This window comes from Euprymna scolopes, chromosome 36, assembly GCF_053919585.1.
Source record: "Euprymna scolopes isolate OS-2025 chromosome 36, ASM5391958v1, whole genome shotgun sequence".
NCBI classification, from domain to species: Eukaryota; Metazoa; Mollusca; class Cephalopoda; order Sepiida; family Sepiolidae; genus Euprymna; species Euprymna scolopes.
The window spans coordinates 65,363,751-65,390,677 of record NC_136517.1 but is presented as its reverse complement, the minus strand read 5'-3'; the positions used below and the strand labels follow the sequence as shown (position 1 = coordinate 65,390,677).

Below are 26,927 nucleotides of genomic sequence, written 5' to 3'. Positions count from 1 at the left end.
TGTGATCCTTCACATCTAAATCACTGAATGCCTAATGATTCTTTTTGATTCTTTACTTCTCAGCATATTACTTTGTGCACTCGCTGCCAATGTCCCAGTCTCTCGAACTCTTTTGCTGATTAATTGGTATCAGTTTGCTGACATATATTCTCTCTACATGAGGTAGTTGTTGTAGTGCCATAGACCCATTGTTTGGGAATCCCGTTATAAAAGCAAGTTCGACTGTATGATCCCGTCCTCTCCCTAGGTATCCTGCTAGTCCAGCCAATCTTTTGGTTGCACCAACTGATTTACCTCCACTTGAATGGTTGTAGCTTTTCATAGGCTTCAACAGGCTCTTCAGTGAATGCGGTCTTTAATCTCATTTATATCTGTTCTGCATTTTCCTGTTCTTCATTACCCATCTCAAGATAGAGGGCGAACACATCTCTATGTAGAAAAAGTGGAATAAAATTGGCAAGGTCTGGCACATGTAGCTTAGTACCAATTTTATCTTCTTTTATCCACCCGACTACATCACCTTCTCCACTAAAAGGTGGTATCACATTTTTGCTCAATCTCAGCATCCCAGATTCCATGATCTGTTCTTTACCGAAATAGCTTTTAGTTAAATACATTAGTACTATGAAAATCCAACACACATCCAACAGAACTCACATCTGCCAAAGAGACACTATCGAATTGATAGAAGACGCTCCCAAGCAACACTATCAAATTGATAGAAAATGATCCTGAGCACAAACGCAGCAACACACGACCAAAGTAATCCTTCTCAACTGATGCCAAATAACCTATCGGTCAATTTTCTATAGCCATCAGGCGAAACCCAACCGTCACTGTGGGCAGGCAGGATGGATGTAGCCTATTGGCAGACTCCTGATCTGCAATTGAAAGGTCTTAAACTCGCTCCTCGCCGTTGGTTTGTGTCAAATTTTTAATTACATTTTAGACTACATAAATGAAGAAAAAAATATTCGTTCGAACTTCTGCTTTCTCACTACTAATGTTACAAGAACAGAAGCCTGTTCTTGTAAGTGAGTAAATATAAAATAGGATAGTCAAGGATTCGAACTTGCGAAGCTAGATTCCAATCATAAGTTAAAACAAATACAGAATGTTATTGAAAATAAGGAATGTGGAATTACCATTGTTTAGCTCACACAAAATAGTAAGATATCTGTTTATTGAAAAAGGAATGTAATGATGAAATTTATTTCTGTTATAAAAATGAAAATTAAAATAAAGAATTTAAAGACGGACAATGGAAAATGTTATTTGTGAAGTGAGTTACGAAAATTAAGTTAGAGGGTCAGCTTTGTAAGAAACATGTGAATAACAATGCACGCTTAAACACGGAGTTATAGTCACATTGACCAGACATACGCGTGATTTCTGAATATAGGAAACAGTTCGAAATTAGTTAGAGGGGGAATTAAAATCAGTCAGAAGCAGAGAGGTTCAGACCGATTCTCGGTTAGTCAAGGCACTCTCTGAAAGTGAGAAAATTTAGAAATAACCATGTAACAACTTTGAATCCCTGAAATACAGAATCATTTCCGACCGGTCGAAGAATAAATGATCATCATGTTTTTTATAACTGCCGTCTTTCTGTGTTCATCATTACAACGAGAAAGTTAACGTGTTTATATTATATGTACAACTGTCAAAGGTTAATATCAAACGCATTCTCAGTCTATCTATCAAGATATATCAAATCTCCTCTCATTGTGTATTACATGCCGTTGGTTCTCTTGTACCTGTCTATCTCGTTATATATAAGACCTGTCTCCATCTCGCAACAATATGAACACTAACATTGAATATATAATATCTAACATCTGACAACATTCAAAATGAACACTCCTAAGACTGTCTCTATCACACTAAGACTCTTACAACATGAACAACAATAAATATATAAGTCGTCATCTAAATAAGAACAAAGAAACATACTCACATATTTGGTACTTTTCAAAAATAACACAAACAATATAATACTAAATTTAACTGCAATTTCCACCATCTATTCTCTCTCTCTCTCTCTCTCTCTCTCTCTCTCTCTCTCTCTCTCTCTCTCTCTCTCTCTCTCTCTCTCTCTCCGGCTGTTAAAAAACTAACTGTCATCGTGCTCCCAACTTGTTCTTTTCATAACAGTATCTGTTCTCTTATGCAAATTAATGTCACATGTATATTCCCAAGCCTTCTACAAACAAAAATCTTTTCTTTCTTTTTCCTTCCCTCATTCTGTCGCCCAACAAGAAAGAGATGCACCTGTTTGTATAAGTCACTTTCTTTATTCCTTTCACCACGTAATCAATTTCTCTAATGTTCTTGTTCAATCCTGCTACATATGTATAGAATGAGGAGAAAGTACCCTACATCCTCGGTGGTATGGACGATGAGGGCTTTCAGGGATACAACTCATTGGCACTAACTGAGGAGGAAAAGGTAAATCACATATATTTTAAAGAACAGATAAATCCAAGTCAATATTTCAGGGTTGCAAGACTAAAGATGCATTTCTTCTACCAGAAACAAACCATTGGAACCTTTGACGAATTTGTAACTAGATGCCGACAGCAAGTTCTAAAATGTGATTTCAGTACTGACGAATTTGTAACTAGATGCTGACAGTAAGTTCAGAAATGTGATTTCAGTACTGACGAATTTGTAACTAGATGCTGACAGTAAGTTCAGAAATGTGATTTCAGTACTGACGAATTTGTAACTAGATGCTGACAGTAAGTTCAGAAATGTGATTTCAGTACTGACGAATTTGTAACTAGATGCTGACAGTAAGTTCAGAAATGTGATTTCAGTACTGACGAATTTGTAACTAGATGCTGACAGTAAGTTCAGAAATGTGATTTCAGTACTGACGAATTTGTAACTAGATGCTGACAGTAAGTTCAGAAATGTGATTTCAGTACTGACGAATTTGTAACTAGATGCTGACAGTAAGTTCAGAAATGTGATTTCAGTACTGACGAATTTGTAACTAGATGCTGACAGTAAGTTCAGAAATGTGATTTCAGTACTGACGAATTTGTAACTAGATGCTGACAGTAAGTTCAGAAATGTGATTTCAGTACTGACGAATTTGTAACTAGATGCTGACAGTAAGTTCAGAAATGTGATTTCAGTACTGACGAATTTGTAACTAGATGCTGACAGTAAGTTCAGAAATGTGATTTCAGTATTAACGAAATGGGCAAAAGAATTCTGGAACAAATTATTGCATCTGCGCCCATCCAAGAACTTTTAAACAAAGCTAAAGGATCCATAGAATAGTATAACCAGTGCTCAACTAACTCATTGAGATGATCAATCAGAGATGGCCTGACACTCTAAGAGAGCTATCCATGTATCTATGTCAATATTTCAGAAACGAGCTATCAGTAAAAAATAGCATACTACTGGAAAGAGAATGTGTCATCATCCCAAGACCTCTCCATAAGAAAACCCTTGAACAGTTACACACGGGGCATCGTGAGCAAGACAAAATAATTCTGCAAGCCAAGCATTCAGTATACTGACACAAGGTTAAAAAGGACATATGCAAACAATGCAACATTCGTCAGGAGTTTTAAAAAGTCAGTAGCACAAACGTCTACTACAGCCAGATTATCTAGCAATACATCTAATTTCACTGCATGTTGAAAACTATTCAGTCATTAGCGATTACTACAGTAAATACAGTGGTATGGAAGCTTTCAGAACACTGTTCAAACTCAAAAATTGTGGTTGCAATTAAACAAATATTTGTGGAATTCGGCATACCATCCATGGTGGTGTCTGACAATAGTCCTCACTACAACAGCACCGAATACCAGAAATTTGCATTAGATAAGGGGTTTCAGACACATAAAATCATCGCCACATTATCCCAGATCCAACGGATTTGTTGAAAGGCAACAATAAAGCACGTCGAGAAAAGCACGTCGAGAAAAGCCAAAAGAGAACAACAAAAACACATGTGAACATGTCAAAAGAGTCAACGAGGATATTGAACTGACTTTGCTAGGGCTCAGAATGACATTAATTGACCAGAAACTGCCACCTTGATGAACTACTCTTCAACAGAAGAGTAAAAGACACATTGCTTATGCATACAAGCAACAGAGCTCTAAATCGAGATTAGGTCATCAGTCGGATGGATGAAAGACAGGAGTTACAGAAAACTCAACATGATAGAACTGGTAGAGATCTACTTCCACAAAGGACATCAAATCCTCATACAAGACCAAAGCACCTATAGGTTGAAGCCTGGCTAAGTACAAAATGTCTGTAAGAAACTCACAGTCTATATGGTAAAATGGAATGAAGGTTGTGTAGTAAGGTGTAATCGACACCAGTTCCATGAGAAATCAGCGTCTTTTGAAATTGATGACAAAACTTATGATTAAAAGAAAATCATGCCTGTCAACCAACTTTTTCATGAAGGAAAGTGAGACGTCCTGACCAATATAGAGTCTCTCAACTTTATTAACTTTATCAATCCTATTAACTCTATTAACTCACATGTTGAAGGTTGAAGAAAATATAAAAATTTTATTTCGGCTAAGCGAGAAACTAGAACAATGAACATTCTTAATAATATAAGGAAATAATGTAAGTTTCATCAGGAATGTCTTTCATGTAGGATTACTTTAAAAGTAACACCGGTTCACCAGGAGACACTCTTTTAGCTTACGAGGCGGTTTAAATGCACATAGCAGTATGTATATTCTATATATATATATATATATATATATATATATATATATATATATAAGTTCTTGCAGAATTTTTAATTTTTATTTCAAATAATGTACTTTCAACTAAGTTTTAGTTACTTTACATAAAGTCTCGTTTACTTTATATATATTTTTTTTTTTTTTTACAAAGGCATCACCACATTATCAAGGCCCAGAGGCCACTCAAGGATAAGGGTCAAAGAGTGTACAGTAGAAATTGGTCAATATAGTAATCATTAGTAATGAAAATTTGGTAAATTTAATAACTTATATGGAACGGCTCATCAGGAACTTATTTACTTTAGACTTGAACACAACCATATTGTAGTCAGCCGGAAAGCAGGAAAACGGAAGACAATTCCACAGGCGTGCAGTTCTAAGAAAGAAGCTTTGTTCATGGAATCTATGTTTAGGTTTAGGCACAGATAAAGAGTGGGGGAAATTATTGATAGTGTTTACAGCTAGACGAGGGTTTCTTGTGAAAGTTTGGCGAGGGGGGACCATAGATTGAAGCTCAGTTGAACACTTTCCATGAAAATAACGATACATCAGAAACAAACTTGCAACATCTCTTCTATGAGAAAGAGGTTGCAAGGAGGAGAAAAGGACATCTCCTACGAGGCTACGAAGTCTATTTTGAACTCTATCAAGGCAGGACAAGTCCTTTCTAGCAGCTCCTGCCCAGATGTGGCAACAGTATTCCATCCTTGGACGTACCTGGCTCTTATATAGGTAGAGAATAGCATCAGCAGTGAGATATCTACTGGATCGATAGAAAGATCCCACCATTTTTCCAGCGGCCTTGGCAACAGATTTGATATACGTGTTCCATTTAAGATCAGGAGTAATGGTCAAGCCAAGAAGCTTGTCAAAACTTGAGGCCTCCTGAAGACGAGAGCCATTCATTTCAATTGATGACAAATGTGAATTAGAATGTTGATGATGTAAAGAGAGAAGCTTGGTTTTAGATGCATTAAAAGTAACCAGCCACTCCTTTCCCCATTGTACTACGTGCTCAAGATCAGAGGAGAGACACTTGGAGAGAACTTGGTCGTTTACTGTCTTAGATGTGGTACCATAAATGGTAGTGTCGTCAGCATAAATGTCTACAAATGATGTAAGGATATGATTTGGAAGATCATTAATGTAGATCAGGAAAAGAGTTGGGCCCAGGATGGATCCCTGAGGGACACCGGCATTAATACTGTGAGCTTCTGATTTTTGCCCCTCAACTACTACTCTTATGAACCTATCAGAAAGAAATGATTTAATAATTGAGAAGACTTTTCCAGCTATACCATAGCTAGCGATCTTATGAAGTAAACCTTTATGCCATACCCTATCAAAGGCTTTAGATATGTCAAGAGCAATTGCCCTAGAAAGATTGCCACCGTCGAGAGATTTGCTAATCCTATGCGATATAACTGTAAGGACATCTGCTGTAGATCTAGCAGAACGGAAACCATATTGAGTGTCACTAAGAAGGTTATTTTTGTTGAGATGTTTGATTACTTCTGTATTTAACACAGATTCTAGCAACTTACTCATGACGCACAGGAGACTTATTGGCCTGTACTGAGAGGGGGATGAGCGATCACCTGAATTCTTAAATACAGGGCATACTGATGAGATTTTCCAGGGAGATGGGAAACTATTCTCCTTAAGACAACGTTTAAACAGTTTTGTAAGTATGGGCGCTAATTCAGGTTGAAGTTTTTTGAGTACTATAATTGGAATACCATCAGGGCCAGTTGCTTTACTCGAATCAAGGTTTTTGATTAGCTTCGCAACATCACGTACAGATATACGTATATCACATAGCGTGTTTTCTGATACAGGAGGAAATATTGGGGGTTGGCGGTCTTGGTCGCCACCATCTTTAAGACTCTTGTCGCCGCTAAAAATTTTCCTAAACCACCATTGTGCTGTGCGTTCAATAGAGGTTATTGAACCAGACGCTTCATTGAAATCGCAACCTGCTTCAGCAGCTTTTCAGTCTAGCATGAATTAAAAACTGAGCGGTAGAAGGATCCCACCATCTTTCCTGCGACCTTGGCAACAGACTTGATGTACGTGTTCCATTTCAGATCAGGAGTAAAGGTCAAACCCAGAAGCTTGTCAAAACACGGGACCTCACCCAGACGAGAGCCATCCATCACAATTGATGCCAGCTGGGGATCAGAACGTTGATGACGTAAGGATAGGAGTTTGGTTTTGGATGCATTAAAGGTAACCAGCCACATCTTCCCCCACTGAACCACGCGCTCGAGATCAGAGGAGAGAGAATCCGAGAGAACTTCGTCATTTACAGCCTTTGATGTGTTGCCGTAGATGGTCGTGTCATCAGCATAGATGTCAACGAATGATTTAAGTATGTTTTTAGGGAGGTCATTGTAGAACAGGCAGAAGGATGGGACAGAGGCTGAAGCTTAGATGACAGTTTAGGACCTATCAGATTGGAGATTCTCTTTTGGATATTGTCTAGAAGCGAGAGACTAGTAGCAGATGCACCAGCCCGAATATGAGAACAATACTTCATACATGGGTGAATGATGGCCTTATAGAGGTACAGGATACTTTTGGGCATTAGTAGCTTTCTAGCACGGTAGAGAGAACCTACCTTCTTTGCAGCGGTCCTGGCAATACTTTCAATGTAATTGTTCCAACTCATGTTTCCTGTGAACGTTAGACCGAGAAGTTTAAAAGATGTACTTTCATATAATTAGTCTTTGGCCATTGCTATTGGTGGCAGAGAAGGTTTCTTGTAATTATTGAAGGAAACAAGTTTAGTCTTGGCAGCATTGAATGTGACCATCCATTTTTGTCCCCATTCCACTACAGATCGGAGGTCATCCTCTAGTGTTTCTGCCATTTCTTTAGATATGTGTTCATTTGTTTTTTTGTCATGTCTGTTATAAAGCATAGAGTCATCAACATATATACCCATCTCACAGACAATTTTGTCAGGGAGGTCATTTATGAATATTAGGAATAATAGAGGTCCAAGGATAGACCCTTGTGTCACTCCCGCATTTATATCATATTGTTTAGATGTACGACTGTCGAGGACAACCTGGATTTTTCTCTTATCTAAGAAGGATTTAATTATGTTAAGTATTCTTCCAGTGATACCGTATGATCTGATTTTCCTGAGAAGACCTTCATACCATACCCTGTCAAAAGCCTTAGATATATCTAGAGCTACCGCTCTGTCCTCCCCTGCTTTGTCCAATGAATGGTATATACATTCAGTTAGGATGTCTGCTGTGGAACGGGCTTGCCTAAATCCATATTGTTGGTCGGTCAGAAGTTTAGCATCTGTAAGGTGATGGACTACAGTTGGTTAATTATGGACTCAAATATTTTGGCAAAAAGTGGGAGGAGGCTAATGAGGCGATAATTTACTGGGTCGGTTCTTTCGCCAGAATTTTTGAAAACTGGTACCACAGAAGCAGTTTTCTAGCAGTCCGGAAAGCAAGATTCATTAAGGCATTTGTTGTAAAGTTTGGAGAGAACTGGAGCTACTTCAGTGGAGAACTTTTTTAATAGCACAGCTGGGATGAGATCAGGTCCACATGCTTTTGAAGTGTCAAGATTTTTTATGATAGCATGCACCTGAGAAGGGGTGATTTTCAAATCGTCTAGCGTGGCGTCTGTCCACAAAGGAAGGTCAGGGAGAGGGTGGTTAGCAGGGCCCAGTGTGGAGTTGAAGACAAACCGATTAGCAAGCATGTTAGCCTTCTCGATTGCAGAGCAAACAACCTCACGATTGTTGGATAGTGGGGGAATTGTTGATTGCCCATTATTTACTACACTGTTGTAGATTTTCCAGAGGTCACAGATTCCTAATTTCTGTGTTTCGATGCTTTTTTTTGGTGGTTTCAGTAAATTCTCTCTTAGCTGTCGCTATTTCTTTCTTACAGTTATTTCTGGCTTCTATATACTTCTGTCTGTTTGAACTGGATTTATGTCGGTTAAATCTATGGTATGCATGCTGCCTTTGTGCGATGGCAACTGTACATGTGGAAGTAAACCATTGGGGGGAGTGGGGCTTGCTATAAAATTTCCGCGTAGGAACATGTGCTTCAATTGCTGTTTTGAACCATTCAGTGGTCTCATTTGCGCACTGTTCAGCAGGAAGTGAAAAGATATTTCGCCACAGGGCGTCTCTGATGAGATCCCTGATGGTTTCCCAGTCAGCCTTTTTATAATATCTCGTTGTTTTGAGCAATGGCTCTTCAGTTTTGGCTCTAGAGTTTAAGACGATTTCAACCATTATCACTGCATGATCAGCATTCCCAAGTGGGCTGTGGGTATTCGTTAGACAATCATCAGGAACTGTGGTCAGAAACAAATCTAGAAGTGATGTGTGTTATTTGTGCTGATCTGGGAAACAGGTTGGAAACGTAACCATCTGTGATAGGGAATGAGATATAGAGAAGTTATGTGTTGTGCTACCAGCTGTGTCTGTGTAAGTAGAAAATCCAAGCTAGTTGCTGTGGTGGACATTGAAGTCACGAAATACATGCACTTGTGCGGTAGTATCAAGGGAAAGTGCTGTATCTATGCTGTCAGAGACTTTGTTTATTAGGGTATAGTCCTGGGTCGAGGGAGAGCGGTAGAGAAAATAAAAGTAGCTAATGTTATGTTGCATGTTAAGCACATAAAGGCTTGATCGTCTGATTCTAGTTTTGTTTCTCTAGTCAAGGAGAGGGTGTTTCTCTAGTCGAAGCCCGTGCACATGTCTGTCAGAATCCTTACGGCAGAGTGGGAGATATCCGGGCATGTTAAATGCAAGCTTCAAGGGAGGAGGCAGGTTGGTTTTGTTTGAGTTTTGGGTTGGTTTAAGCATAATTATTTTTATTGTACTGTCATTTTTTTTTTAAAGAATTTCAGTTTAGGTAAGGGGTGCTGAACAAGTGGTTCTGCAGAATACCAAACATGCAACACAAGTAGACCATCAGCTGACCTTCTACTAGGATTGTGGCCTCAGGAAAGCCCACCGGGGATGAGTGCAAGGTCCCTTTCCATGCGCGACATGGCACTACAAACATCTTGATATTATACAACTGTTGATGGAGCAGCCACTCTAAATGCTACCAAAGAGTTAGGCCACCTGTACTACCAGTCGGAAACAGCAGCCAGGAACTGTCAATCCGATACCCTCAACCCATCAGACGATGGTCAATCCAATCTACTTGCACTGGCATTATGATATCAAGCACTCCCAAGTTCCCAGTTTTAAGGGATGGGAATGTGTCGGGAGTGGGGAAAACAGCATTCATTACCCTAGTCAGAAACTACATCAACCACCGAGTGTTTCTGTCGAATCACAGGGATTCGACCTCTATGCCTGGCTAATAAGCAAAGAAGGAGTATGGAAGCCGGGTGATAGACAGCGCCTATCTACTCCTTAAGCAGTTTAGGTTTGCAAACCAGTAATTTGTTTGAGTCACCAGCTCTAGGAAGATTGTCATCCAAAACTGGAGAGGTCTCCCTCCCCTTAGGTTTAACTTCAGAATTTTCCTTCTAGACGGATGACCTGGGAAGATCTATGGGTCCATCAGCATCGAGAGGGTTTGCCCCACACCTGGGTCCTAATCCAGGTATTTCTGCGACCCCTCGTGGGTAGTTAATGTTACTGGGTTAGTTTATAAAGGTTATATATCTACTGAAAATTACACTCCTCAAAGTGGTTAAGGGACATTGCTATTTCATTATTTGTTACTGGAGGAGGGGTTGAGTTCATGCAGTGAAGCAGCTATATTTGCAACAGGTTTGTTGGAGAGAGTTAATATGGTTTAATATTTTTCCTTTAAATTTATAATTAAAAAAAATTCTTTTTTTCCTTTTATTTTATGTTGGCTTAGGAATAGGATAACGTGTTACAGAATGGCTTGCTATTAAGAATTAACTAAAAATTTGTTGCACAACCTCTGAATATTTTAGATGGCAGGAGGGTTAAGATGAATATTCAATAGATACAAGTAACGTCATTTTTGATATGAAGTACAATACAGTACAGGTATAATTAGTAAATTATAAGCTATGGCGTATTCAGTATGTATAATAAAGTAAATAGATATATGGGCAGATTTACAGCAGATGCGAATATATGGACGTTGTAGGTATTAAGTATGTTTCCACTTCTAAGATATCTTCAGCTTTCATTTAAAGTTGTATTTTGCATTATAGAGTATCGGTTCAGTTTTTGTATTTAACATTGCAAAGCTAAGGAAGAGACTATTGCTATGTAATATAGATAGCTGTAAATCTGAGTATAGTCTGTTACTAGTAAGTATCCACCGTGATAAGAATAAACTAATGCATGCATTAGAGGTAGAAATGTAAAGATGTTCAGTGATAATGACTTCCAATCGGTCAGCATGCGAAGATTAAGGGCTGAAAGCTAAGGACCCCCATCCAAGACGTGTGTAATGTATGAGTGTTAGTGGCAGCTTGGGGAGGAGAGCAGATTGTTAGTTTTTATGAGAGGATTAAACTCACAGAATACAGTAGAATTAATTATTAGAATTTAGAGTGTCAAGTAAAGTTTAGTTAGAGAAAAAAACGTTTTTTTTTTAATTTAACATGCAAATCAGACAGAGGCAGTCGTCTTGGAGGTAAAATATATATTAGATATACGTAGCAAGCCAGCAGGGTTGTTTGTACCGTAATGAGAGAAACTATTAGTACATGGTGCGTCGGAATTCATAGTTAAAGACAGTCAATTAGGTCAGGTACAAAGCATTCTGTATCTATTCAGTAATAGTCCTAGTGATGTAGCTAAGATCACTGTGCATTTCAGTTACAAATATAATTGAAAATAAGACAAACTATATTCAGTTATTTGATATAGCTAGCAAGGAAGCAACATTTTCAATACAAACAAGTTTATAGTAAATGTAGATATTAAGTATTTTAAAGTCCTATCTTCTTCTAATGTAGGAGAAAATAAATCCCGGTTTGTGGTAAATTCTGGAAACTACTTTGCCTAGGCATTTTTTATCGCTAGCTTACTTGGAATATAACAGTGTTTTGCCCGTATGGGGGGGGGGGCGTTGATGGATTTCATCTTAAGAAAGTTGCAAAACAAGAAAAATAAAGACAATAAATATAAATAGATAAAACAAGACACGACAAAAACAAAATTAAACAAGACAGCATGAAATACATTTGTTAGGAATTAAGATGAATTTTAAATTTCCGGTGACATGAGAGGACTTAATAGCATCAGAGTAAAAATGCTTGCTGCTCTCTCTATGGGACTACATATTGGGAGAGTGATCTCAAAAGAATAAAATATAATAATTATTAAACAGGGATGGAATGTATGCATAGCTAGAAACACACTTTATTAGTAACTGTCAGTGGTGAGTATTTGTATTGTGCATAGGAAGTATTTTCTTGTCTTGCTATAATATCAGAAGTTTCAAGGAAATGATCGTCTCAATTTTATTAATATAGAGAAGACATGTGTTTCAAAATTTATTTTTTATGTACATCAAAGTTATCAATGGACAAACATTTTCTGCTGACGAAGGAAAAGACAAGCATCAAGTCAACAACAAATGCAAACCAAATGCTTCCATCTACATGACTCAACACGAACAATACCATCAATGCAATCCGACACAGTACCAGACAACCTAGCAAAATCCTGAGCAATTCTCTCGATACGACCTGACATGAACCTGAACAACTGTGTCCACACGATCTGGCGCAATGCTAACAATTCTGTTGATACAACCTGACACACTATCAGAGCAACTACTCGGTGAACAACTCTGATGTTGTTTTTTGTAGTCCTTGGACGAACTCATTTTCACTGTAGACGTGGGCTGGACTAAGATGCACAATTCTTGAGCACTTCCACACATGCATATTGAAATAACTAGCCAGTCATCATCATGGTTTGACTTCGGCAAGGATCAAACTCACAATTAAATTGTCTTTTCATGTTTTCCACTTAGCTAGATTGACGTATGGATTTTATCACTTTAAATATTAAGTTAATGGAAACCACTGAGAAGCCATTTTGATGATCCTAAGTTGAAAATTGATGTGGAAATGTACTAGAAACGGACATAATGTCACATGACCCAAAGAGAACGGGTGAGAGAAAAGAGAATTTGTTTAGAAGCCATCAAACGTCAAATGACATGGATATAACTAATTAGATTTTGATCTTTTTTCTTAACCCACACCCCCTAGCCCCCTAGTGATTAGGAATTACGGTCACATTGAATAAATGAATTAGTTTTTTTTTGACTGAGATTTTTTGGAAGTTTTAATTACATTGTTTTTTCAGGTCTGGACAAAGAAACAAAAAAAAATGCCGTCAGATGCTGCAGTAATCAAAAGTAAATATATTTAAACATTGATATTTTTGCATACTCAATAATATTGTGAATAATTGTGATATTTTAAACATCTTCAATCATATTCTAAATAAATGTGATATTTTCAATATTCAATAATATTCTAAATAAATGTGATATTTTTACATGTTCAATCATGTTGTAAATAAATGTGATATTTTTACATATTCAATCATATTCTAAATAAATGTGATATTTTTACATATTCAATCATATTCTAAATAAATGTGATATTTTTACATGTTAAATCATATTCTAAATAAATGTGATATTTTTACATGTTCAATCATATTCTAAATAAATGTGATATTTTTACATCTTCAATCATATTCTAAATAAATGTGATATTTTTACATATTCAATCATATTCTAAATAAATGTGATATTTTTACATGTTAAATCATATTCTAAATAAATGTGATATTTTCAATATTCAATAATATTCTAAATAAATGTGATATTTTTACATGTTCAATCATATTGTAAATGAATGTGATATTTTACATATTCAATCATATTCTAAATAAATGTGATATTTTTACATATTCAATCATATTCTAAATAAATGTGATATTTTTACATGTTAAATCATATTCTAAATAAATGTGATATTTTTACATGTTCAATCATATTCTAAATAAATGTGATATTTTTACATCTTCAATCATATTCTAAATAAATGTGATATTTTTACATATTCAATCATATTCTAAATAAATGTGATATTTTTACATGTTCAATCATATTCTAAATAAATGTGATATTTTCAATATTCAATAATATTCTAAATAAATGTGATATTTTTACATGTTCAATCATATTGTAAATGAATGTGATATTTTACATATTCAATCATATTCTAAATAAATGTGATATTTTTACATCTTCAATCATATTCTAAATAAATGTGATATTTTTACATATTCAATCATGTTGTAAATGAATGTGATATTTTTACATGTTCAATCATATTCTAAATAAATGTGATATTTTCAATATTCAATAATATTCTAAATAAATGTGATATTTTTACATATTCAATCATATTGTAAATGAATGTGATATTTTACATATTCAATCATATTCTAAATAAATGTGATATTTTTACATCTTCAATCATATTCTAAATAAATGTGATATTTTTACATATTCAATCATGTTGTAAATGAATGTGATATTTTTACATGTCCAATCATATTCTAAATAAATGTGATATTTTTAAATATTCAATAATATTCTAAATAAATGTGATATTTTTACATCTTCAATCATATTCTAAATAAATGTGATATTTTTAAATATTCAATCATATTCTAAATAAATGTGATATTTTTACATCTTCAATCATATTCTAAATAAATGTGATATTTTTACATATTCAATCATATTCTAAATAAATGTGATATTTTTAAATATTCAATCATATTCTAAATAAATGTGATATTTTTAAATATTCAATCATATTCTAAATAAATGTGATATTTTTAAATATTCAATCATATTCTAAATAAATGTGATATTTTTAAATATTCAATCATATTCTAAAAAAATGTGATATTTTTACATATTCAATCATATTCTAAATAAATGTGATATTTTTAAATATTCAATCATATTCTAAATAAATGTGATATTTTTAAATATTCAATCATATTCTAAATAAATGTGATATTTTTAAATATTCAATCATATTCTAAATAAATGTGATATTTTTACATATTCAATCATATTCTAAATAAATGTGATATTTTTACATCTTCAATCATATTCTAAATAAATGTGATATTTTTAAATATTCAATAATATTCTAAATAAATGTGATATTTTTACATCCTCAATCATATTCTAAATAAATGTGATATTTTTACATGTTCAATCATATTCTAAATAAATGTGATATTTTTAAATATTCAATCATATTCTAAATAAATGTGATATTTTTAAATATTCAATCATATTCTAAATAAATGTGATATTTTTACATCCTCAATCATATTCTAAATAAATGTGATATTTTTAAATATTCAATAATATTCTAAATACATGTGATATTTTTACATATTCAATCATATTCTAAATAAATGTGATATTTTTAAATATTCAATCATATTCTAAATAAATGTGATATTTTTACATCTTCAATCATATTCTAAATAAATGTGATATTTTTACATATTCAATCATATTCTAAATAAATGTGATATTTTTACATATTCAATCATATTCTAAATAAATGTGATATTTTTAAATATTCAATCATATTCTAAATAAATGTGATATTTTCAATATTCAATAATATTCTAAATAAATGTGATATTTTTACATGTTCAATCGTATTCTAAATAAATGTGATATTTTTACATGTTCAATCATATTCTAAATAAATGTGATATTTTTAAATATTCAATAATATTCTAAATAAATGTGATATTTTTAAATGTTCAATCATATTCTAAATAAATGTGATATTTTTACATGTTCAATCGTATTCTAAATAAATGTGATATTTTTAAATATTCAATAATATTCTAAATAAATGTGATATTTTTAAATGTTCAATCATATTCTAAATAAATGTGATATTTTTACATATTCAATCATATTCTAAATAAATGTGATATTTTTACATATTCAATCATGTTGTAAATGAATGTGATATTTTTACATGTTCAATCATATTCTAAATAAATGTGATATTTTACATCTTCAATCATATTCTAAATAAATGTGATATTTTTACATATTCAATAATGTTGTAAATAAATGTGATATTTTTACATATTCAATCATGTTGTAAATAAATGTGATATTTTTACATGTTCAATCATATTCTAAATAAATGTGATATTTTTACATATTCAATCATATTCTAAATAAATGTGATATTTTTACATATTCAATCATATTCTAAATGAATGTGATATTTTTACATGTTCAATCATATTATAAATAAATGTGATATTTTTACATATTCAATCATGTTGTAAATAAATGTGATATTTTTACATGTTCAATCATATTCTAAATAAATGTGATATTTTTACATCTTCAATCATATTCTAAATAAATGTGATATTTTTACATCTTCAATAATATTCTAAATAAAAGTGATATTTTTACATGCTCAATCATATTCTAAATAAATGTGATATTTTTAAATATTCAATCATATTCTAAATAAATGTGATATTTTTACATCTTCAATAATATTCTAAATAAAAGTGATATTTTTACATATTCAATCATATTCTAAATAAATGTGATATTTTTACATCTTCAATCATATTCTAAATAAAAGTGATATTTTTACATGCTCAATCATATTCTAAATAAATGTGATATTTTTAAATATTCAATAATATTCTAAATAAATGTGATATTTTTAAATCTTCAATCATATTCTAAATAAATGTGATATTTTTACATCTTCAATCATATTCTAAATAAAAGTGATATTTTTACATGTTCAATCATATTCTAAATAAATGTGATATTTTTAAATCTTCAATCATATTCTAAATAAATGTGATATTTTCAATATTCAATAATATTCTAAATAAATGTGATATTTTTACATGTTCAATCATATTCTAAATAAATGTGATATTTTATATATTCAATCATATTCTAAATAAATGTGATATTTTTACATGTTCAATCATATTCTAAATAAATGTGATATTTTTACATGTTCAATCATATTCTAAATAAATGTGATATTTTTACATGTTCAATCATATTCTAAATAAATGTGATATTTTTAAATATTCAATAATATTCTAAATAAATGTGATATTTTTACATGTTCAATCATATTCTAAATAAATGTGATATTTTTAAATATTCAATAATATTCTAAATAAATGTGATATTTTTACATGTTCAATCATATTCTAAATAAATGTGATATTTTTAAATATTCAATAATATTCTAAATAAATGTGATATTTTTACATGTTCAATCATATTCTAAATAAATGTGATATTTTTACATGTTCAATCATATTCTAAATAAATGTGATATTTTTACATGTTCAATCATATTCTAAATAAATGTGATATTTTTACATGTTCAATCATATTCTAAATAAATGTGATATTTTTAAATATTCAATAATATTCTAAATAAATGTGATATTTTTACATGTGCAATAATATTCTAAATAAATGTGATATTTTTAAATATTCAATAATATTCTAAATAAATGTGATATTTTTACATGTTCAATCATATTCTAAATAAATGTGATATTTTTAAATATTCAATAATATTCTAAATAAATGTGATATTTTTACATGTTCAATCATATTCTAAATAAATGTGATATTTTTACATGTTCAATCATATTCTAAATAAATGTGATATTTTTAAATATTCAATCATATTCTAAATAAATGTGATATTTTTAAATATTCAATAATATTCTAAATAAATGTGATATTTTTACATGTTCAATCATATTCTAAATAAATGTGATATTTTTACATATTCAATCATATTCTAAATAAATGTGATATTTTTAAATATTCAATCATATTCTAAATAAATGTGATATTTTTACATGTTCAATCATATTCTAAATAAATGTGATATTTTTAAATATTCAATCATATTCTAAATAAATGTGATATTTTTAAATATTCAATAATATTCTAAATAAATGTGATATTTTTACATGTTCAATCGTATTCTAAATAAATGTGATATTTTTAAATATTCAATCATATTCTAAATAAATGTGATATTTTTAAATATTCAATAATATTCTAAATAAATGTGATATTTTTACATGTTCAATCATATTCTAAATAAATGTGATATTTTTAAATATTCAATCATATTCTAAATAAATGTGATATTTTTACATGTTCAATCATATTCTAAATAAATGTGATATTTTTACATGTTCAATCATATTCTAAATAAATGTGATATTTTTACATATTCAATCATATTCTAAATAAATGTGATATTTTTAAATATTCAATAATATTCTAAATAAATGTGATATTTTTAAATATTCAATAATATTCTAAATAAATGTGATATTTTTACATCTTCAATCATATTCTAAATAAATGTGATATTTTTACATATTCAATCATATTCTAAATAAATGTGATATTTTTAAATATTCAATAATATTCTAAATAAATGTGATATTTTTAAATATTCAATAATATTCTAAATAAATGTGATATTTTTACATCTTCAATCATATTCTAAATAAATGTGATATTTTTACATATTCAATCATATTCTAAATAAATGTGATATTTTTAAATATTCAATAATATTCTAAATAAATGTGATATTTTACATCTTCAATCATATTCTAAATAAATGTGATATTTTTACATATTCAATCATATTCTAAATAAATGTGATATTTTTACATATTCAATCATATTCTAAATAAATGTGATATTTTTAAATATTCAATAATATTCTAAATAAATGTGATATTTTTACATCTTCAATCATATTCTAAATAAATGTGATATTTTTACATGTTCAATCATATTCTAAATAAATGTGATATTTTTACATGTTCAATCATATTCTAAATAAATGTGATATTTTTACATGTTCAATCATATTCTAAATAAATGTGATATTTTTAAATATTCAATAATATTCTAAATAAATGTGATATTTTTACATATTCAATCATATTCTAAATAAATGTGATATTTTTACATGTTCAATAATATTCTAAATAAATGTGATATTTTTACATGTTCAATAATATTCTAAATAAATGTGATATTTTTACATGTTCAATAATATTCTAAATAAATGTGATATTTTTACATGTTCAATAATATTCTAAATAAATGTGATATTTTTACATGTTCAATCATATTCTAAATAAATGTGATATTTTTACATGTTCAATAATATTCTAAATAAATGTGATATTTTTACATGTTCAATAATATTCTAAATAAATGTGATATTTTTAAATATTCAATCATATTCTAAATAAATGTGATATTTTTACATGTTCAATAATATTCTAAATAAATGTGATATTTTTAAATATTCAATAATATTCTAAATAAATGTGATATTTTTACATGTTCAATCATATTCTAAATAAATGTGATATTTTTACATGTTCAATAATATTCTAAATGAATGTGATATTTTTACATGTTCAATAATATTCTAAATGAATGTGATATTTTTACATATTCAATCATATTCTAAATAAATGTGATATTTTTACATGTTCAATAATATTCTAAATAAATGTGATATTTTTACATGTTCAATCATATTCTAAATAAATGTGATATTTTTACATGTTCAATAATATTCTAAATAAATGTGATATTTTTACATGTTCAATAATATTCTAAATAAATGTGATATTTTTACATGTTCAATAATATTCTAAATAAATGTGATATTTTTAAATATTCAATCATATTCTAAATAAATGTGATATTTTTAAATAGTCAATCATATTCTAAATAAATGTGATATTTTTACATATTCAATCATATTCTAAATAAATGTGATATTTTTACATGTTCAATCATATTCTAAATAAATGTGATATTTTTAAATATTCAATAATATTCTAAATAAATGTGATATTTTTAAATATTCAATCATATTCTAAATAAATGTGATATTTTTACATGTTCAATCATATTCTAAATAAATGTGATATTTTTAAATATTCAATAATATTCTAAATAAATGTGATATTTTTACATATTCAATCATATTCTAAATAAATGTGATATTTTTACATATTCAATCATATTCTAAATAAATGTGATATTTTTACATGTTCAATAATATTCTAAATAAATGTGATATTTTTACATGTTCAATCATATTCTAAATAAATGTGATATTTTTACATGTTCAATCATATTCTAAATAAATGTGATATTTTTAAATATTCAATAATATTCTAAATAAATGTGATATTTTTACATGTTCAATCATATTCTAAATAAATGTGATATTTTTAAATATTCAATAATATTCTAAATAAATGTGATATTTTTACATGTTCAATCATATTCTAAATAAATGTGATATTTTTAAATATTCAATAATATTCTAAATAAATGTGATATTTTTACATCTTCAATCATATTCTAAATAAATGTGATATTTTTACATGTTCAATCATATTCTAAATAAATGTGATATTTTTACATGTTCAATCATATTCTAAATAAATGTGATATTTTTACATGTTCAATCATATTCTAAATAAATGTGATATTTTTAAATATTCAATAATATTCTAAATAAATGTGATATTTTTACATATTCAATCATATTCTAAATAAATGTGATATTTTTACATGTTCAATAATATTCTAAATAAATGTGATATTTTTACATGTTCAATAATATTCTAAATAAATGTGATATTTTTACATGTTCAATAATATTCTAAATAAATGTGATATTTTTACATGTTCAATAATATTCTAAATAAATGTGATATTTTTACATGTTCAATCATATTCTAAATAAATGTGATATTTTTACATGTTCAATAATATTCTAAATAAATGTGATATTTTTACATGTTCAATAATATTCTAAATAAATGTGATATTTTTAAATATTCAATCATATTCTAAATAAATGTGATATTTTTACATGTTCAATAATATTCTAAATAAATGTGATATTTTTAAATATTCAATAATATTCTAAATAAATGTGATATTTTTACATGTTCAATCATATTCTAAATAAATGTGATATTTTTACATGTTCAATAATATTCTAAATGAATGTGATATTTTTACATGTTCAATAATATTCTAAATGAATGTGATATTTTTACATATTCAATCATATTCTAAATAAATGTGATATTTTTACATGTTCAATAATATTCTAAATAAATGTGATATTTTTACATGTTCAATCATATTCTAAATAAATGTGATATTTTTACATGTTCAATAATATTCTAAATAAATGTGATATTTTTACATGTTCAATAATATTCTAAATAAATGTGATATTTTTACATGTTCAATAATATTCTAAATAAATGTGATATTTTTAAATATTCAATCATATTCTAAATAAATGTGATATTTTTAAATAGTCAATCATATTCTAAATAAATGTGATATTTTTACATATTCAATCATATTCTAAATAAATGTGATATTTTTACATGTTCAATCATATTCTAAATAAATGTGATATTTTTAAATATTCAATAATATTCTAAATAAATGTGATATTTTTAAATATTCAATCATATTCTAAATAAATGTGATATTTTTACATGTTCAATCATATTCTAAATAAATGTGATATTTTTAAATATTCAATAATATTCTAAATAAATGTGATATTTTTACATATTCAATCATATTCTAAATAAATGTGATATTTTTACATATTCAATCATATTCTAAATAAATGTGATATTTTTACATGTTCAATAATATTCTAAATAAATGTGATATTTTTACATGTTCAATCATATTCTAAATAAATGTGATATTTTTACATGTTCAATCATATTCTAAATAAATGTGATATTTTTAAATATTCAATAATATTCTAAATAAATGTGATATTTTTACATGTTCAATCATATTCTAAATAAATGTGATATTTTTAAATATTCAATAATATTCTAAATAAATGTGATATTTTTACATGTTCAATCATATTCTAAATAAATGTGATATTTTTAAATATTCAATAATATTCTAAATAAATGTGATATTTTTACATGTTCAATCATATTCTAAATAAATGTGATATTTTTAAATATTCAATAATATTCTAAATAAATGTGATATTTTTACATGTTCAATAATATTCTAAATAAATGTGATATTTTTACATGTTCAATCATATTCTAAATAAATGTGATATTTTTAAATATTCAATAATATTCTTAATTAATGTGATATTTTTACATCTTCAATCGTATTCTAAATAAATGTGATATTTTTACATCTTCAATCATATTCTAAATAAATGTGATATTTTTACATATTCAATCATATTCTAAATAAATGTGATATTTTTACATGTTCAATCATATTCTAAATAAATGTGATATTTTACATGCTCAATCATATTCTAAATAAATGTGATATTTTTACATATTCAATCATATTGTAAATGAATGTGATATTCTTACATATTACATCATATTCTAAATAAATGTGATATTTTTACATATTCAATCATATTCTAAATAAATGTGATATTTTACATATTCAATCATATTCTAAATAAATGTGATATTTTTACATGTTCAATCGTATTCTAAATAAATGTGATATTTTTACATCTTCAATCGTATTCTAAATAAATGTGATATTTTTACATATTCAATCATATTCTAAATAAATGTGATATTTTACATCTTCAATCATATTCTAAATAAATGTGATATTTTTACATGTTCAATCATATTCTAAATAAATGTGATATTTTTACATATTCAATCATATTGTAAATGAATGTGATATTTTACATCTTCAATCATATTCTAAATAAATGTGATATTTTTACATCTTCAATCATATTCTAAATAAATGTGATATTTTTACATATTCAATCATATTGTAAATGAATGTGATATTTTACATATTCAATCATATTCTAAATAAATGTGATATTTTTACATCTTCAATCATATTCTAAATAAATGTGATATTTTTACATATTCAATCATGTTGTAAATGAATGTGATATTTTTACATGTTCAATCATATTCTAAATAAATGTGATATTTTACATCTTCAATCATATTCTAAATAAATGTGATATTTTTACATCTTCAATCATATTCTAAATAAATGTGATATGTTTACATATTCAATCATATTCTAAATAAATGTGATATTTTTACATCTTCAATCATATTCTAAATAAATGTGATATTTTTACATATTCAATCATATTCTAAATAAATGTGATATTTTTACATATTCAATCATATTCTAAATGAATGTGATATTTTTACATGTTCAATCATATTCTAAATAAATGTGATATTTTTACATGTTCAATCATATTCTAAATAAATGTGATATTTTTACATATTCAATCATATTCTAAATAAATGTGATATTTTTACATGTTCAATCATATTCTAAATAAATGTGATATTTTTACATATTCAATCATATTCTAAATGAATGTGATATTTTTACATGTTCAATCATATTCTAAATGAATGTGATATTTTTACATGTTCAATCATATTCTAAATAAATGTGATATTTTTACATATTCAATCATGTTGTAAATAAATGTGATATTTTTACATGTTCAATCATAATCTAAATAAATGTGATATTTTTACATCTTCAATCATATTCTAAATAAATGTGATATTTTTACATGTTCAATCATATTCTAAATAAATGTGATATTTTTACATGTTCAATCATATTCTAAATGAATGTGATATTTTTACATATTCAATCATATTCTAAATAAATGTGATACTTTTACATATTCAATCATATTCTAAATAAATGTGATATTTTTACATGTTCAATCATATTCTAAATGAATGTGATATTTTTACATATTCAATCATGTTGTAAATAAATGTGATATTTGTACATATTCAATCATATTCTAAATAAATGTGATATTTTTACATGTTCAATCATATTCTAAATAAGTGTGATATTTTTACATGTTCAATCATATTCTAAATGAATGTGATATTTTTACATGTTCAATCATATTCTAAATGAATGTGATATTTTTACATGTTCAATCATATTCTAAATGAATGTGATATTTTTACATGTTCAATCATATTCTAAATAAATGTGATATTTTTACATATTCAATCATATTCTTAATGAATGTGATATTTTTACATATTCAATCATATTCTAAATAAATGTGATATTTTTACATGTTCAATCATATTCTAAATGAATGTGATATTTTTACATATTCAATAATGTTATAAATAAATGTGATATTTTTACATATTCAATCATGTTGTAAATAAATGTGATATTTTTACATGTTCAATCATATTCTAAATAAGTGTGATATTTTTACATGTTCAATCATATTCTAAATAAGTGTGATATTTTTACATGTTCAATCATATTCTAAATAAATGTGATATTTTTATATGTTCAATCATATTCTAAATAAGTGTGATATTTTTACATGTTCAATCATATTCTAAATAAGTGTGATATTTTTACATGTTCAATCATATTCTAAATAAGTGTGATATTTTTACATGTTCAATCATATTCTAAATAAATGTGATATTTTTACATGTTCAATCATATTCTAAATGAATGTGATATTTTTACATATTCAATCATATTCTAAATAAATGCGATATTTTTACATCTTCAATCATATTCTAAATAAATGCGATATTTTTACATCTTCAATCATATTCTAAATAAATGTGATATTTTTACATGTTCAATCATATTCTAAATGAATGTGATATTTTTACATGTTCAATCATATTCTAAATAAATGTGATATTTTTACATATTCAATCATATTCTAAATAAATGTGATATTTTTACATGTTCAATCATATTCTAAATGAATGTGATATTTTTACATGTTCAATCATATTCTAAATAAATGTGATATTTTTACATATTCAATCATGTTGTAAATAAATGTGATATTTTTACATGTTCAATCATATTCTAAATAAATGTGATATTTTTACATGTTCAATCATATTCTAAATAAATGTGATATTTTTACATGTTCAATCATATTCTAAATAAATGTGATATTTTTACATCTTCAATCATATTCTAAATAAATGCGATATTTTTACATCTTCAATCATATTCTAAATAAATGTGATATTTTTACATGTTCAATCATATTCTAAATAAATGTGATATTTTTACATGTTCAATCATATTCTAAATGAATGTGATATTTTTACATATTCAATCATATTCTAAATAAATGCGATATTTTTACATCTTCAATCATATTCTAAATGAATGTGATATTTTTACATGTTCAATCATATTCTAAATAAATGTGATATTTTTACATATTCAATCATATTCTAAATAAATGTGATATTTTTACATGTTCAATCATATTCTAAATGAATGTGATATTTTTACATGTTCAATCATATTCTAAATAAATGTGATATTTTTACATATTCAATCATATTCTAAATGAATGTGATATTTTTACATGTTCAATCATATTCTAAATAAATGTGATATTTTTACATCTTCAATCATATTCTAAATGAATGTGATATTTTTACATATTCAATAATGTTGTAAATAAATGTGATATTTTTACATATTCAATCATGTTGTAAATAAATGTGATATTTTTACATGTTCAATCATATTCTAAATAAATGTGATATTTTTACATCTTCAATCATATTCTAAATGAATGTGATATTTTTACATATTCAATAATGTTATAAATAAATGTGATATTTTTACATATTCAATCATGTTGTAAATAAATGTGATATTTTTACATGTTCAATCATATTCTAAATAAATTAGATATTTTTACATGTTCAATCATATTCTAAATAAATGTGATATTTTTACATGTTCAATCATGTTGTAAATAAATGTGATATTTGTAATGTTGAATCATATTCTAAATAAATGTGATATTTTTACATGTTCAATCATATTCTAAATAAATGTGATATTTGTAATGTTGAATCATATTCTAAATAAAACATTTATAGTAGGCGCATATGTGCCGACTCAACATATTATTGTGTTAATGTAGCCATTTTTATTTTTATTTTCTGAGATACATCATTCGACATGTCAGCCAGATGTGCTGCCACTTTCGAAAGTAGTTTCTTTTATTACTATCTCACCCAAACATTTATAGTCGACGCATATGTGCCGACTCAACATATTATTGTGTTAATGTAGCCATTTTTATTTTTATTTCCTGAGATACATCACTCGACATGTCAGCCAGATGTGCTGCCACTTTCGAAAGTAGTTTCTTTTATTACTATCTCACCCAAACATTTATAGTCGACGCATATGTGCCGACTCAACATATTATTGTGTTAATGTAGCCATTTTTATTTTTATTTCCTGAGATACATCATTCGACATGTCAGCCAGATGTGCTGCCACTTTCGAAAGTAGTTTCTTTTATTACGAACTCACCCAAACATTTATAGTAGACGCATATGTGCCGACTCAACATATTATTGTGTTAATGTAGCCATTTTTATTTTTATTTTCTGAGATACATCACTCGACATGTCAGCCAGATGTGCTGCCACTTTCGAAAGTAGTTTCTTTTATTACGAACTCACCTAAGCATTTATAGTAGACGCATATGTGCCGACTCAGCATATTATGGCATCCTTGTCGATGTTACTCCTTTTAGATCATGCCTGTTTTGTTGATAAATCTGCATGAATCAAATTTAAATTTTAAAATGTAAAATGTTATCCTTATAACCAAATTATAATAACCCATTTTTCTTCCTGCTTAGCAAAGCCTAGAGGATAGGTATCTTTGCAATTAGCCTTTCCTTATACAATTCACGATGACTACAGTAGAAAAACGGTGACAAAGAATGAACTGTGTTATTTTATTTGTGCTCAGATAAAATCCAGCATTGGAAGAGTTGCTTCTCAACAATCGTCAATGGAAGGAGTAAGATGGTGCATGTATCTTTTAAGCATGCTCCACCTATGTTCGGCTTTGTTGACTATTTTGTCTCAATAAACAGCGAATTTACCAAACAGAACGTACGTCTAATTGAGACTAATATGGTAAGTAATTATTCTTTTGCTTTCTTTTCTTT

At 27.9% G+C, this 26,927-nt stretch overlaps 1 protein-coding gene across 5 annotated transcripts in view; it reads left to right on the top strand.

The window, feature by feature from the left end:
- Positions 1-26,927, top strand: part of LOC145260554 (uncharacterized) — a 285,770-nt gene that overhangs the window by 49,959 nt on the left and 208,884 nt on the right. For 4 of the 5 annotated variants that reach the window (XM_080118793.1, XM_080118794.1, XM_080118790.1 and 1 more), the window contains exons 2-3: positions 13,048-13,099; positions 26,726-26,895. In XM_080118793.1, the coding sequence (XP_079974919.1) occupies positions 13,072-13,099; positions 26,726-26,895 (198 nt within the window). In that variant the 5' untranslated portion in view covers positions 13,048-13,071. The remainder of the gene's footprint in view (positions 1-13,047; positions 13,100-26,725; positions 26,896-26,927) is intronic. The other variant, XM_080118792.1, reaches the window with a different exon arrangement.